Source organism: Oncorhynchus clarkii, chromosome 6 (assembly GCF_045791955.1).
Source record: "Oncorhynchus clarkii lewisi isolate Uvic-CL-2024 chromosome 6, UVic_Ocla_1.0, whole genome shotgun sequence".
NCBI classification, from domain to species: Eukaryota; Metazoa; Chordata; class Actinopteri; order Salmoniformes; family Salmonidae; genus Oncorhynchus; species Oncorhynchus clarkii.
This window is the reverse complement of record NC_092152.1, coordinates 33,987,301-34,004,577: the sequence shown is the minus strand read 5'-3', so window position 1 is coordinate 34,004,577 and position 17,277 is coordinate 33,987,301. Positions and strand designations below refer to the sequence as shown.

Genomic DNA, 17,277 nt, shown 5'->3' with positions numbered 1-17,277 from the left:
GGCCTGATGACTCCTTGCTGTCTCCAGCCCACCTGGTCGTGCTGCTGCTCCAGTTTCAGCTGTTCTGCCTGCAGCCCTGACCTGTTCACCGGACGTGCTACCTGTCCCAGACCTGCTGTTTTCAACTCTCTAGAGACAGCAGGAGCGGTAGAGATACTCTGAATGATCGGCTATGAAAAGCCAACTGACATTTACTCCTGAGGTGCTGACCTGTTGCACCCTCGACAACCACTGTGATTATTATTATTTGACCCTGCTGGTCATCTATGAACATTTTAACATCTTGGCTGTGTTCTGTTATAATCTCCACCAGGCACAGCCTGGACAAGAGGACTGGCCACCCCCCATAGCCTGGTTCCTCTCTAGGTTTCTTCCTAGGTTCTGGTCTTTCTAGGGAGCTTTTCCTAGCCACCGTGCTTCTACACCTGCATTGCTTGCTGTTTGGGATTTTAGGCTGGGTTTCTGTACAGCACTTTGTCACATCAGCTGAGGTAAGAAGGGCTTTATAAATAAATTTGATTGAAATTTGCTTGAAGAAGGAAAGAAATTCAAAAAAATAACTTTTAACAAGGCACACCGGTTAATTGAAATGCATTCCAGGTGACTACCTCATGAAGCTGATTGAGAGAATGCCAAGAGTGTGCAATGCTGTCATCAATGCAAAGGGTAGCTACTTTGAATAATCTCAAATATATTTGGATTTATTGAACACTTTTTTTGGTTACTATATGATTCCATATGTGTTATTTCATAGTGTTGATGTCTTCACTATTATTCTACAATGTAGAAAATAGTAATAATAAAGAAAAACCCTGGAATGAGTAGGTGTGTCCAAACGTTGGCCAGCACTCTGATGCACAACAATGTTGTGTCCACAGAACAGTCACAACATGATACTTAAGCCAAACCTCACTGAAACATAAACCAGGGCCACATTCAGTAGCCAAACGTTGTTGAATGTTGCAGATAGAAATTCCATGAATAGAGCCAAAATGATTCCTTGGTCTACATGACAGAGGCATGTTTGTTCTACATTACATATTACTTTTTGAACATTACAAAAACATTGTATCCCGCTGAACACGCCCCCGAGGACAGAGTGGTAGGGGACAAGTAAAAAATACAAATAAAACTAACACATGAGTGCTGAAGAAAGCCTTGAATTAGGGCTGTCCTGTCGAGCCTTAAATAGAGTGGAGGCCAGAATGAAAACTGACAGATTATAGAAGATGAATGGACACAAACACATTTATCTTTTATCACAGAGGAAGTATTTACATTAACAGAGTATGCACACCCATACATTCAAGGCCCAAGACAATATAGAAATTGTTTATGACATGATGGTAAACAAGGTGTTCCCCCCCCCCCCCCCATCGTCTATCCAATATATTCCAAAAGTATTCTAACTCCATTAAAAAAAAATCTGTTTACACCCCAACGCATACAGTATAATAATTTAGACTTCAATCTAGCTACTTCTCTCTAGAACCCACATATAACATTATAGTTCAACTTATATCATTGTCATATGCTTATCATTTACCTTAATATTACCAGGTACCAAGTTGACTAAGACCATTACTTTAAAGTGGACAGTGTTTTTCTGAATCTGTATTCCTTGACTTGTCGGGCTGCCGCTACAGTGGCCTGGTTCAAAGCCTGGTTGGGCCTAGACAACAAGAGCCCTTACAATACAATCTACAGTCACTTCACCACCCCAGAGAGGAAAGCAAGACACCAGAAAGGGGAAGGAGGGAAGAAGGGAATGTACAAAAGAGAAGGGCCTTGGAGTCGGAGGAAAGAAAGAAATCAGGTTTACGCAAGTGTCTTTGAGCACATGCAGCTTACTTGACATATAATAACAATACAAAGCAAACTAAATCAATCCACGGAATAGTATCAAACATATTAACCACAAAGACACATAACATATAAAGATGACATCAAGCCCCGATACAGGATAATTGATTCAGATAACCTGACAGCCATCCATTACATAGGATATCAGCTGGGTGAAAGACAAGGGATCCAAGCACACATCTAACAAGAGTCTCTTCAGTTTCTAAAGAATCTTAACATTTCAGTCTTCGGACCTCATCAGAGCATATGACCAAACTGATAGCCCTTCCATAAAAAAGGTGAAGTCAAGCTAGCAATGTTTGCAAATGGATTCTCTTTTGCCACCGTAGTAAAATGTAAACATGCTTATGCAAAATCACAGCCCCCATGTACGAAAGAGGTTACGTTAGAATGGTGTAATTAGTAGTCTTACAAGCAAAAGCCAGTTCAAAGTGTACAGGTATGTGTATTGTATTAAGCTAAAATAAATACAAGCCATAGTTAATAATATAAAGCTCACATTCATTGTCATGCATACTTGACTGTCATATTCAACAATTCCCCTTCCCCAGCTGATGTTAATATGGATGTCATCTTATCTCAATCAATATTTACACTACAGTCCTATCTACCTATCTACGTGTACACACACACACACACACACACACACACACACACACACACACACACACACACACACACACACACACACACACACACACACACACACACACCTTAGTATTTCCAGTTCATATGATGTAATGGAGTAAATGGTCATTTCCCTTCAGTCTGTCTACCATATAATACAGCATCTAAATTATCCTGGAATCCCTGTTGGTGCTGGGAACTGGGCGTGATCCAGCCAGTCCCTGCTTAACCTTAATCAATATTTATCTTATTTATGAAATATGCTGTATATAATAGTCATGCTGCATGCATGAGGCGGTAGTACTTGGCTACAGCAGGAGCAAACTCAATGCTTTGGGGACAGCAGGGTTGGATTTTAAAAAGTGCCAGCATTTTAGTAACACACGGGCGCATGATTACAGATTCATATAATGCAAGTAACAGTGCATGAGAAACAACAATACAAAAACAGAACAAAAATCCATAGAATTGATCAATCAAAAAAAGTCCACTTATTATGGAGAGTCCTGAGGCGTCGATCAAAGGAGGATGAGAGAAGAAGACAGACTGTCCCAGCATCCCTCCATCAGCCCCATTCTTGACTCCGACTCACATAGCGTGGCAGCAAACATTGTGTCCTTTCTCCTTCTTCCCTCTATTTCCCTCTCTTTCTGTTTCTTGCTCTCTCTCTGCCTCAGTGCAGTAGTAGCATGTTGCTGTTCAGCAGCAGTAGTGCAGTAGAGGTGAGAGCAGCTAGCAGTCCCTGGTATCCTCCTCCTCCCAGTCTCTCCACTCCTCCTCTGGGTCTTTCCCGGGGCGTGTTCTTCTTGTCCTCCTTCTTTTTCTCCAGGTAGTGTTCGGCGTACACCATGTAAAGCTCCACACACCTCCGAGCCTTCATCTGCTCTATCAGCGCTGGGTAGCCAATCTCAGAGATGCTCACTATATTTTCCTCATCATCATCCTCAGGCTCAGCTATGGCTGGAGGGAGGGGCTTGGCTGCAGGAGGGGGGGTTTGAGGGTTTGGGTTCAAGGGTTCAGGGGTCACAGGCTTCTCAGTCGCTGCTGTACCGTTACTCTCAGCTGTGACATTACTCTCACTGGAACTGCCCTCTGTGGCAGAGCTGTTACTGGGGCCACTGCCTGGTGCTTGGGTGGAACCGGGGTCGGTAGTATTGGTGGAACCTCCAGGAACAGGGGCTGGCTCTTCACTCTTCTCCCCGACTGCAGTGCCTCCTCCACTGGGTACGACTACCTGAGTGCTGGGGCTGTCTGCAGCTCCCTGTGGTGGTGAGTTCTCCCTGGCTCCTGTTTCCGATCCACCCTTCTCCCCACCTCTCAGCAGGTCAGTCCTCTTCATACAGTTCTTCATGTAGTTATCATAGGACTGTGGAGGCGGGCTGAAGTGGTAGTCCCTGCTGTAGTCATTGTCATCAGTGGATTTGGTGCCGTACCTCCTGTACATGTAGTGGTTATAGTAGTACTCCTCCTGGGGGTTGTGAAAGCCGAAGTGAGGCCGGGGAAACCGGCCCAGTCCATAACCCAGAGCCATCCCAGCCACAACCCCAGCCGCCATCGCTGCATTACGCCCAAACCCCCTGGACTGCTGCGAGGGTCCCATCCCCATCCCCTGCACGGAGCGGGAGAACGGGGAGCCACCGGCACCACCATACCCCCCATAGCCGTAACTGCCCCCGTAGCCAGGGCTAAGAATCCGGTTGTTGGGGTTTTGGTTCATGTAGCCCCCTCCATAACCGCCACCATAGCCTCCACCATAGCCTCCACCATAGCCTCCACCAGCTGGGTATCTGTTTGGATAGCCTCCTGCCGGGTAGCCCCCTGGGTAGCCTCCAGCTGGATATCCTCCAGCAGGGTAGCCACCTTGGTTAGGGTAGCCACCTTGGTTAGGGTATCCTGCCCTGCCTGGCTGTTGAGGGTACCCCCCTGGTTGCTGTGGATAACCTCCTGGTTGCTGCGGGTACCCTGCTTGGGGGTTCTGTGGGCTCTGGGGCTGGCGAGGGTAGTTCCCTGGCTGGTTATTGGTCCCTTGGTTGGGTCTGCGTTGGGTGTTGCTGCCTCCACGGTTGGAGGTGGAGGAAGGTTTCTTCCCAAAGCCTATGCTGGATTTACCACCAAAGCCTCCTCCCCCTCTCTTGGCCAGGGACAGGTGGGCATTGAGCAGCAGGAGAGAAAGGCACAGCACGGCCAGAGGAGAGCTGAGCTTCATCATTACTGCACTGCAGAGACAGAGAGAAGGAGAGAGAGAGAGAGCAATAAGGTGGAGAAGAAGAAAGTTAGAATTTCCATTATCTAATTTCTGTGGATAACACTCACCGGTTCCTTTTTAAAATAAATTCTTACAGTATAAAATTTTTCAGATAACCATATAGGTCAACACTGTAGACTCTACACAACTGTAATTTAGAGAATAAAAAATAAGAGTCTGTTTATTCCACCAGTCCAAGTCCCACCAGTTCCATCTGTGATGATTAGTAGTTAGAGGAACTGGCCCAACTCAAAATGTTAAGACAAATCATAAACCTACATAGACAATAGGACTGTACGTACAACTGGAAAATCATTTTAAAAAGTAAGCTAGAGAGTTTGAGAATGTGTTCCCTCATTCGGTCTCTGGAGGTGATTAACCAAACTACCAGATACAGTAAACACCAAGCCAACAGGGTGGAAAATCCCCAGAGTGCCCAGTGTATCCTCTGGGTGTAAATAATTTAAAATGAGTCACTATAGCTACTTGGTTAATGATAAGAGTAGCGCTGACTGAAGAATGGTGGGGACCTGGGTCACAAGACACGTTAGTTAATTCCATTTCCATCCAAAATGTTATAGAACCAAAAATGCTATAGAAGCCAAAGCCCCTCTGTACTGCCCCACACATTGCCAAACTTGGGTTAGGCCTGTATCTCAATATTCAGATCCGTCTACATTACATAAATCATGTAGACCGAGAGCCATATACAGTATATATTTAAATATATGGTTCTGTGTAGGCCTACTGCATGAAAACATAAAACGGGAGCCTTGCCCAAAATACAGTCTTAAGTCAGTGGTCAATATAGGGATTTATTTCTCTATTCATTCTGTACCATGCGCGCACATCAATGTTGATGTTATGAAACTGATCTAGACGGGCTGCCTCATACGGCCTTAATTTGCCCACTTCGGTGTGTATGCTATAATTGACAAAGTAGCGTAAATAGTAATGTCTTGGGAAATTCTTTTGAGCATTCATCATAAGTAACCCAGAGTGCCCGATAGCCAATGTTGGCTGTCTAACCGAGAACAAAAATAACATACAGTGCTTTCAAAAAGTATTCATTACCCTTGACATATTGCACATTTTGTTGTGTTACAGCCTGAAAATTGAATAAATAGATTGTCACCCATCTACACACAATACCCCATAATGACAAAGTAAAAACATGCTTTTAGACAGCTTTGTAAAATGTATTGAAAATAAAATACAGAAATATATTTTCTCAAGCTATGTTTCATGGGGAGGTAGGTAAACAGCAATCTTTGTGTCGTTCCACTGATCTTCAATGGGATTCAAGTCTGGGCATTGGCTGGGCCAATCAAGGACTTTCACATTCTTGTTCTGAAGCCATTCCAGCGATGCTTTGGCTGTATGCTTGGGTCATTGTCCTGTTGAAATGTAAATCTTTGCCCCAGCCGAAGGTCTTTTGTACTCTGAAGCAGGTTCTCAAGGATTTGCCTGTATTTGGCTCCATTCATTGTTCCCTCTATCCTTACTACTCTCCCAGTCCTTGATGATGAAAAGCATCCTCATAGCATGATTCTGCCACCACCATGCTTCACGGTAGGAATGTTAGACGGGTGATGAGCTGTGTCTGGGTTTCTCCAGACATAGAGCTTTGCATTTAAGCCAGAGTTAGCAGACTACATAATTTTTTGCCTTATGTTCTCAGTCTTTCACGTGCCTTTTTGCAAACTAAAAGGTGCACTGTCATGTGCAATATAACATTGATATGTGCAAACTATGGCATAAGGGAAAGATGAACGGATAAGAGGCAAATCGTAATTTCGATGAACGTCTTAGAGAGAGTAGTCGAAACAACTATTTGTTCAGCACTCTTGAAATGTACAGCGACAGAAATCAGAACATGGGCCGTTCTTACAGTATTCTCCTTGTACACCAAATCAGAACCGTAGCATAAATAACGGGGGCAAATAAACACACAATGAAAGCTTTTACAATATTCAATGATGACATTTCCCTAAAACAGGCTATAGGCTACAAGTGACACATAGGCTGCTAACAGCTTATTACACAACATACACTTAGTATTACTTTCTTAGCTCCAGTATACATATCTCCCTGGCATATTACATAATTTATTCAGCATGGGTGGTTCGAGACCTGAATGCTGATTGGCTGACAGCCGTGGTATATCAGACCGTATACCACGATTATGACAAAACATTTATTTTTACTGCTCTAATTTCGTTGGTAACCAGATTATAATAGTGGTGTCAGGAAAATAACCTCACACTCAACGTCAACAAAACTAAGGAGATGATTGTGGACTTCAGGAAACAGCAGAGGGAACACCCCCCTATCCACATCGATGGAACAGTAGTGGAGAGGGTAGCAAGTTTTAAGTTCCTCGGCATACACATCACAGACAAACTGAATTGGTCCACTCACACAGACAGCATCGTGAAGAAGGCGCAGCAGCGCCTCTTCAACCTCAGGAGGCTGAAGAAATTTGGCTTGTCACCAAAAGCACTCACAAACTTCTACAGATGCACAATCGAGAGCATCCTGGCGGGCTGTATCACCGCCTGGTATGGCAACTGCACCGCCCTCAACCGTAAGGCTCTCCAGAGGGTAGTGAGGTCTGCACAACGCATCACCGGGGGCAAACTACCTGCCCTCCAGGACACCTACACCACCCGATGTCACAGGAAGGCCATAAAGATCATCAAGGACATCAACCACCCGAGCCACTGCCTGTTCACCCCGCTATCATCCAGAAGGCGAGGTCAGTACAGGTGCATCAAAGCTGGGACCGAGAGACTGAAAAACAGCTTCTATCTCAAGGCCATCAGACTGTTAAACAGCCACCACTAACACTGAGTGGCTGCTGCCAACACACTGACACTGACTCAACTCCAGCCACTTTAATAATGGGAATTGATGGGAAATGATGTAAATATATCACTAGCCACTTTAAACAATGCTACCTTATATAATGTTACTTACCCTACATTATTCATCTCATATGCATACGTATATACTGTACTCTATATCATCGACTGTATATGTAATACATGTATCACTAGCCACTTTAAACTATGCCACTTTGTTTACATACTCATCTCATTTGGACATACTGTACTCGATACCATCTACTGTATCTTGCCTATGCTGCTCTGTACCATCACTCATTCATATATCCTTATGTACATATTCTTTATCCCCTTACACTGTGTACAAGACAGTAGTTTTGGAATTGTTAGTTAGATTACTTGTTATTACTGCATTGTCGGAACTAGAAGTACAAGCATTTCGCTACACTCGCATTAACATCTGCTAACCATGTGTATGTGACAAATAAAATTTGATTTGATTTGATTTGAAATCAAAATCAAATGTTATTGGTCACATACACATGTTTAGCAGATGTTATTTTGGGTGTATGGAAATGCTTGTGTTACTAGCTCCAACAGTGCAGCAATATCTAACAAGAAATATCTAACAATTTTACAACAATACACACAAATCTAAAGGAATGGAATTAAGAACACATAAATATTTGGATGAGCAATGTCGGAGCAGCATAGACTAAAATACAGTAGAATAGAAAACAGTATATACACGAGATGAGTAATGCAAAATATGTAAACATTATTAAAGTGACTACTGTTCCATTATTAAAGTGTCCAGTGATTTCATGGCTATGTATATAAGGCAGCAGCCTCTAAGGTGCTAATGATGGCTATTTAACAGTTTGATGGCCTTGAGATAAAAGCTGTTTTTCAGTCTCTCTGTCCCAGCTTTGATGCATCTGTACAGACCACGCCTTCTGGATGATAGCAGGATGAACAGGTCGTGGCTTTCTTCAGCCTCCTGAGGTTGAAGAGGTGCTGTTGCGCCTTCTTCGCCACACAGTCTGTGTGGGTGAATCATTTCAGTTTGTCAGTGATGTGTACGCTGAGGAACTTGAAGCTTTCCACCTTCTCCACTGCGGTCCCATCGATGTGGATAGTGGGGTGCTCCCTCTGCTGTTTCCTGATGTCCACGATCAGCTCATTTGTTTTGTTGATGTTGAGTGAGAGGTTGGCACCACACTCCCAGGGCCCTCGCATCCTCCCTGTAGGCTGTCTCATCATTGTTGGTGATCAGGCTACTGTTGTGTCGTCTGCAAACTTGATGATTGAGTTGGAGGTGTGTGTGGCCACGCAGTCATGGGTGAACAGGGAGTACAGGAGGGGGCTGAGCACGCACGCTTGTGGGGCCCCTGTGCTGAGGATCAGCGAAGTGGAGGTGTTTCCTACCTTCACCACCTGGGGGCCGTCAGGAAGTCCAGGACCCAGTTGCACAGGGCGGGGTTCAGACCCAGGGCACCGAGCTTAATGATGAGCTTGCAGGGTACTATGGTGTTGAATGCTGAGCTATAGTCAATGGACAGCATTCTTACATAGCATTCTCTTGTCCAGACAGGATAGGGCAGTGAAAAGTGTGATGGCGATTGCAGCGTCGGTGGATCTATTGGGGTGGCAAGCAAATTGAAGTGGGTCTAGGGTGGCCGGGAAGGTAGAGGTGATATGATCCTTGACTAGTCTCTCAAAGCACTTCATGATGACAGAAGTGAGTGCTACAAGGCGATAGTCATTTAGTTCAGTTACCTTTGCTTTCTTGGGTACAGGAACAATGATGGACATCTTGAAGCATGTGGGGACAGCAGACTGGGATAACTTTGTCATCAAAGTCTGGCATTCTCTGGATTTATGATTCTTTCAAGACAACTGAGAACTCTGGAAAAAACAAGGTCTAATCATGACGTCACAGATCTTCAGGTCTGAGTTTTAGAAAGAGGCCCGAGTTCGCAACTTGGAAATCCGAGTTGGAAGACCGTTCAAAACGTATTGAGATCTGTTGTCTTGAACGCACTGAAATCTGATATTTCCCAGTTCCGAGTTTCAAGTTATTTTGAACGTGGCAGAAGTCATGCTGGATTGACAGCATGGCCAATGTATTCAATCTTGTCTGCCCCATGGTGTTGAGTGTGAATGCTTATCCTTTTAAGCTTGGAAAAGTGACCCTTTGAGAAAGATGTTTTAAATCCTTAAACCCAGACTTGGACCACACACCCTCTCCACCGAATAGCAGGCAGGGGAAGCAAAATAGTGACTGCTTTGTGACGATTGCAGTTAGCCATTGGTTCCTTCAAAACCACTCATGGTTGAATTCTCAATTACCGACTTGTTATGTGATGTTTATGTCCAATGGCGGATGAGCTACAATACATTCTATCTATAATTTATCTTTATATCACAAGGATTGAAAAGGATTTGCCAGTAGAGTGTCGACATGATTCAGACTATTTGTCTAGCTTGCTAGCTAAGATTGTGAAAGTATGATGTTGACATGATCAATCCAATCAAAGATATGGTAGATGTGATTTGACGTCCTTTTATCTGTGGCCAATGACCTTGAGCCATTGCTGGCTGCCCTGACACCACAGAAAGCACTGAGCAAAGCTGAAACACCTGCATTTTGGAGCTGCCTTACTCAAGAAAGAGACAATGTCTGTATGCGGCTTTATTAACTCAAGTATTGTTTTTTAATTTTTTTTATTGTTTGCAAACTGATATGTGACATGAATTAATGCCAAAATAACATGCAAACAGGTGGGTCTCAATGACGGGTCACCACTGGCTTTAGGCAGAGTCTGGGTAGTTCCATATTCATGCCCAATGGAGACCACTGTGCTTTTTGAAACGTTCAACACTCTAGAAATTGTTTTATACCCTTCCCCAGATATACAGTGCATTCGGAAAGTATTCAGACCCCTTGACTTTTTCCACATTTTGTTACATCCTTATAACGAGAAACAAGATTATCTGGACTGATGAAACCAAGATTGAACTCTTTGGCCTGAATGACAAGCGTCATGTCTGGAGGAAACCTGGCACCATCCCTACGGTGAAGCATGGGGGTGGCAGCATCATGCTGTGGAGTTGTTTTTCAGCGACAGGGCCTGTGAGACTAGTCAGGATCAAGGGAAAGATGAATGGAGCAAAGTACAGAGAGATGCTTGATGAAAACCTGCTCCAGAGTGCTCAGGACCTCAGACTGAGGCGAAGGTTCCCCTTCCAACAGGAGAATGACCCTAAGCATATGGTCACGTTCTGACCTTAGTTATTTTATCATGTCTTTGTTTTAGTATGGTCAGGGCGTGAGTTGGGTGGGTTGTCTATGTTAGTTTTTCTATGATTTGCTATTTCTGTGTTTGGTCTGGTATGGTTCTCAATCAGAGGCAGCTGTCAATTGTTGTCCCTGATTGAGAACCATATTTAGGTAGCCTGTTTTCTATTGTGTTTTGTGGGTGATTATTTTCTGTTCTGTGTTTTATGTATGCACCGTAAAGGACTTTTTCGGTTTCATTTCGTTCTCTTTGTTGTTTTATTATTTAGTGTTCTGAGTTATAAATAAATATAATGAACACGTACCACGCTGCGCATTGGTCCTCCGATCCTTCTTCCTACTCCTCCTCAGAAAAGGAGGACGAGAATCGTTACACATATAGCGTTACACATACAGAAGTGGCTTCGGGACAAGTCTCTGAATGTCCTTGAGTGGCCCAGCCAGAGCCCAGACTTGAACCCGATCAAACATCTCTGGAGAGACCTGAAAATAGCTGTGCAGCGATGCTCCCCATCCAACCTGACAGAGTTTAAGAGGATCTGCAGAGAAGAATGGGAGAAACTCCCCAAATATAGGTGTGCCAAGCTTGTAGCGTCATGCCCAAGAAGACTAGAGGCTGTAATCGCTGCCAATGGTTCTTCAACAAAGTACTGAGTAAAGGGTCTGAATACTTTTTTTATTTTTGATACATTTGAAAAAAAATAATTTGTTTTTTGCTTTGTCATTAAGGATATTGTGCGTAGATTGATGGGGGGGGGGGGGGTGGACCATTTTATATATTTTAGAATAGGGCTGTAATGTAACAACATTTGGAAAAATATGCCTCATTACAATTATATCTTGGAGATCTACGGACAGTTCCTTTGACGTAATGGTATAGTTTCTGCTATGACATGCACTGTCAATTTATGGACAGGTGTGTTTCTTTCTAAATCATGTCCAAACAATTGAATTGGCCACAGGTGGATTATAATCCAATTGTAGTGACATCTCAAGGATGATCAAAGGAATTTGGATGCAACTGAACTAAATTTGGAGTGTCATAGCAAAAGGGTGAGAATACTTATGCAAATAAGATTTTCTGTATTTAATTTTCAATAAATTTACAGCCATTTCTAAAAATACGTTTCCACTTTGTCATTGTGGTATATTGTGTGTAGATGGGTGAGAAAAAAAGTAAATTGAGTCCATTTTGAATGCAGGCTGTAACAGCAAAAGTCAAGGGGTATGAGTACTTTCTGAAGGCACTAATCGCTTGAATCGTTTCAAAATGGCGCTACAATGTGACAGTCACGCCACCTGGTCACATAACCTATACTAGCGTACTACACACATTATTCTAATCTTTACATAGCATTTGTGTATGCGATCCACAGATTCTACAAATAACGGAGTTTACGACGTTGTTTGGCTACATTTATGTAAAGCGCGTGAGCCCTACAATTTGGTGATGTTTATCTCTGCAAAGGAACGTGTTAAAGCTCACCCTAAAATTCAGCGCAGTGCCGAGTTTTATCACTGCGTAGAATATTTAAAACGTCAGTGTTTTCTACCCTTAATAGGCTATAAAAAGTCCGGTCATCTATTTCGGAAACGTCGGCACCTGCTACGTTCTATCAAATCAGACAAGCACAATTCGAAAGCAAAACGTTCCCTATTTCATTATATTTTAAAACTACACATTTTCTAAAAGAAATAGCATAAAATGTAGCACCTTACCGTTATTAATGTGCCAATGCGACGTTGGTGACGCTTGTTTTGTCCGTTCATTTGCCGCCGCCCTTTCTTGAGTTGAATAGGCCTACAGCGACTATTATTCTGCCAGCAGCACAAACGATAACGTCACGTTGGTATGGTAATGAGGAAACATTCTAAATAAAAGGTTGCTTTTCAAAACATTGCATTCAAAAGATATTGCATTTTAATCAATGGCCACTTCTATTGTGACAACAAGAAAATGCAATGAGTAATATATGAAAACAAATAAAAAATATGCTTTCAAAAAAAACAAATTATACCAATAACGAAAAATACAATGTTGTCACTGGTATGTTGAGAATATTGGGTAGTATATATAACTTTTCTACCTATCTAAAGTGGGGTGGAAAATATCGGCCTGTTGCTGACTTTTCACTCCGTTCCCTCCATAGCCCCAAATGCAACACACTGTAATAGACGGGATACATATTGGCTTGTAGAGAGAACTTCTCTACCTTTCTCAGCTAAAGTGAGGTGGGGTCTCCATAGGGTCTCTCAATAGGGTCTCTACTAACCCAGTATATTGCATTGGGTGCTATAGAGCAAGACCTAGACACACAACATGTGGTCCCGAGAGTGGACTCTACAACACTGAATAAAATGTTGCCCTCTTGCTAAATTGATGACGAACGCCATAGCGAAACAGTGCAAAAAGGCTGGCTGTCAGGTCAACTGGTTTTAATTATAGCCTACACAATAGCGTTCAACATACCAGTTTAATCTTTCAAAATAAATGCTAGTATCAATAATACAATATAAAAAATAAAATATGTCAAATTATCCCTTTATTTTTTCAGAGGTTGTTGCATGCTGTGAAAAACGGTTTCACTGCACTAGAGTGCAAAAAATATCGATAATCCCAAAGTTTAGCATGTCTTTGCAGGGGTACTCTTAATTTAGACAAAACAATATGTGATCATCCTGACATCATAATATCCTGCTGCTAGGAGAACGGTACATTTTACAGCGTGTCCTGCTTTTAATGATCCAGGGATAACTGGCAGGGGGAGAGTTTCCATTGACACGCTTACCAGAAGTTACCAACATGGACGCAAATATAACTTGGAGCCAGCAAGTGATGTCAATGTTGGGATGACAAACGAAGGACAAATGGATAATTAGCCCACAGAATTACTAGTTTTCACTTTTTTCTTTTGTAAGACTGTTCTTTGGCCTTATTAAGAGACCAATATTCAGCTTGCCATCATAGTTTTCCATTTTTGTATTCATAACACAATTGTCTACAACTATCCACTGTCTCTATTCCTGTTTTCCCTCTAGCTGCACTCTCTCTCTCTCTCACACACACACACACACACACACACACACACACACACACACACACACACACACACACACACACACTTTGCTACTTGGGGAGCTGCAATTGCTTCCTGCCAAAGATTGTTCTGACTGACTCACCTCACTTTAGGGTTTAGATATACTGTATAGCATACCAGTCAGTCAAGACAATATTGTCATTGCAGATTTGATTCTATGAAGTAGAGATCAGTGCTAGACGTATCTCCTCTAAGACTGTATTCAATCAACAAATACAGACTGGGTGATTGAAAGGAAACGGCAATATCTTTTTCCTGTTAAATCCCATGTTCCAACAATAAAAAACAGTATGATAAAATGTATAATAAACTATTTTATTGAATATATCTTTACTTTTTATTGCCTTTATTTCACTACATTAATCTATTCATGTCCTATCTGGTTCTGGTTCTGATCTCGTGAGAAGAATGTAAGCTCGCGAAATCAGGATGATTCGTACGAGGCTATAGTGAGACAGGATGGAAAGTGGAAATGTGATAGCCTACAGTGAAGTGCAGATATTGCTTAGCCTAAGTGCCAATCAGTTTATGCTATCATGCCAACTCCTTGTCAATCATTGTCATGCCAAGGTCCCCCTATCAAAATCCATGGTGTGCCATCCATGGTGAGTAACACTCATTGCCATATGGTGTAATGTGGTCAATTCTACAAACCTGTGTGATTAGAAACATTATTTATGATTATTTATCTGGTGGGTGGTAGGAACGTTCCACTTTCTCTTGGGTCAGTTGAGTAGCTTAAGCCAGGTATTCCCAAACTGGGGTACGGGCACAATGCCGACAGGGGTACGCCAAATACAAATGTGATTCACACTTTTTTTTAATTATAATAATACAAATTTGAATAAATGGTTTTGAAACTCTTTTTCTCTTCACATTTTCAAACAGTCCATTTATATATTTCAACGAAGCAATACATTTGGGCAAGTTTTTTTTCCTCGCCTGAGTAGCCTCGTTTCACTGCCAAAAATTAAATTAAACCATCTAGTGTTCAGCGAAATAACACCACAATGTCAAATACAGGTTGCCTAGTCAAATAATTAACATCCAATCACATTAACCATTACTCTCTCGGGAATTCCACTAATGGTCCGTATGTAGCCAAACGTAACTGCTGCTCATGTTATCTGTACTGATGGCGCAAAAGCTTTGACAGGGAGACATAGTGGAGTGGTAACGCGCATGCAAGCAGTTGCTCCCAACTCCACTTGGATACACTGCAGCATCCACAGAGAGGCTCTTGCTGCCAAGGGAATGACTGACAGCTTGAAAGACGTTTTGGACACTACAGTGAAAATGGTTAACTTTGTTAAAGCAAGGCCCCTGAACAATCGTGTATTTTCTACACTATGCAATGATATGGGCAGCGACCATGTAATGCTTTTACAACATACAGAAGTGCGCTGGTTGTCAAGGGGCAAAGTATTGACACGTTTTTTGAATTGAGAGACGAGTTTAAAGTTTCTTTACTGACAATCATTTTCACTTGTCTGACCGCTTGCATGATGATGAGTTTCTCACACAACTGGCCTATCTGGGTGATGTTTCTTCTCGCCTGAATGATCTGAATCTAGGATTACAGGGACTCTCCGCAACTATATTGAATGTGTGGGACAAATTGAGGCTATGATTAAGAAGTTGGAGCTCTTCTCTGTCTGCAATAACAAGTACAACACACAGTTCTTTCCATCATTGTATGATTTTTTGTGTGCAAATGAACTCAAGCTTTACGGACAATGTCAAATGTGATATAGCGAAGCACCTGAGTGAGTTTGGTGCGCAATTATGCAGGTACATTTCCGAAACAGATAACACAAACAACTGGATTCGTTATCCCTTTCATGCATTGCCTCCAGTCCACTTATCGATATCTGAAGAAGAGAGCCTCATCGAAATTGTAACAAGCGGTTCTGTGAAAATTGAATTTAATCAGAAGCCACTGCCAGATTTCTGGATTGGGCTACGCTGAGTATCCTACCTTGGTAAAACGCTGCTGTTAAGACACTGATGCCCTTTGCAACCATGTACCTATGTGAGAGTGGATTCTCGGCCCTCACTAGCATGAAAACTAAATACATGCACAAACTGTGTGTGGAAAATTATTTAAGACTGAGACTCCAATACAACACAACAATGCAGAGTTATGTGCATCCTTTCAAGCACACCCTTCTCATTAACCTGTGGGTTTTTTTCCCCACAATGTTCGATTAACAGATAAGGTTTTATATGTAAGATGGTTAAATAAAGAGCAAAATGATTGATTATTATTATATTATTATTTGTGCCCTAGTCCTATAAGAGCTATTTTTCACTTCCCACGAGTATAAGAGCTCATTGTCACTTCCCACGAGTCCGGTTGTGACAAAAACTCACACTCATTCTTATGTTTAATTAATATATGTATCGTATAGTGTGTGTGTGTGTGGCAGGCTTACAATGATGGTAAAAAAAACACATTTGAGAGTGCGCTGACTGACCCCAGTGCTAGAGGGGGTAAGCAGCTGGAGTGTAACTAAGCCTCAATACCTCTCTATGCTGGTCTCATTTAGAAATGCAAAACCCCCAAGTTGCTCTAGTAATAGAGGTAATGGCGCTCTCTGCTGCCTCTAGTCAGAAATGCATTGTTTTATACCATCATCCGGTCCCAATTAACTTCCTACCTGTCTCCCTTGGCCCTAACCATTTTTAATGTTTGCACATGGAAATAATATGGTGGAAGATCCTCCACTACACTACTATTACCTACGCAGACAGATCTGCAAGCGTGAAAGGGTTAGGACCTAGGGGACGGGATTGGGAGGAAATTGGGACTGTACCACATTTCAAGTGTTGGTCCCATGTTTCATGAGCTGAAATAAAAGATCCCAGAAATGTTCTATATGCACAAAAAGCTTATTCCTCTCAAATGTACTCTTTGCAAATGTTTCCACAGGTGTTGCACTGTATCACGGATTGATATTATTCATATGACATTATAGACATTACAAGACAGTGAGGCTGTGTGGAGTTTGTCCTTTCTGAATGACTGTCTGCAACTTTTGTCATAATGGAACCCCTGTCCTCTTCAAACTGGCTTTTATCTCCCTGCCATAGTTTACTAAACTTTTTTCATTCGGCACAACTCGTATGTGTTGCTACTATTAGCTAGCACTGCGCTAACTCTGAAGATTATGGCTATGCTATGACCATGCATGAGTGCATTAGTGACTGATTGAAGTAGATCAGGGATGGCCATCCCTCCTGAAGAGCTACTGGGTATACAGGCTTTTGATCCAGCCCATCTCTAGCATACCTGAT

At 42.4% G+C, this 17,277-nt stretch overlaps 1 protein-coding gene across 1 annotated transcript; it reads right to left on the bottom strand.

Annotated features, from left to right (window-relative positions):
• Positions 1-1,230: 1,230 nt before the first annotated feature.
• Positions 1,231-12,736, bottom strand: LOC139411046 (prisilkin-39-like). Its single transcript, XM_071156837.1, has 2 exons — positions 12,602-12,736; positions 1,231-4,706 (listed from the first exon to the last, which is right to left on the bottom strand). Exon 2 carries the CDS (start codon positions 4,697-4,699, stop codon positions 3,164-3,166), a length of 1,536 nt encoding a protein of 511 aa, XP_071012938.1. The 5' UTR covers positions 4,700-4,706; positions 12,602-12,736; the 3' UTR covers positions 1,231-3,163.
• Between the last annotated feature and the right edge of the window lie 4,541 nt (positions 12,737-17,277).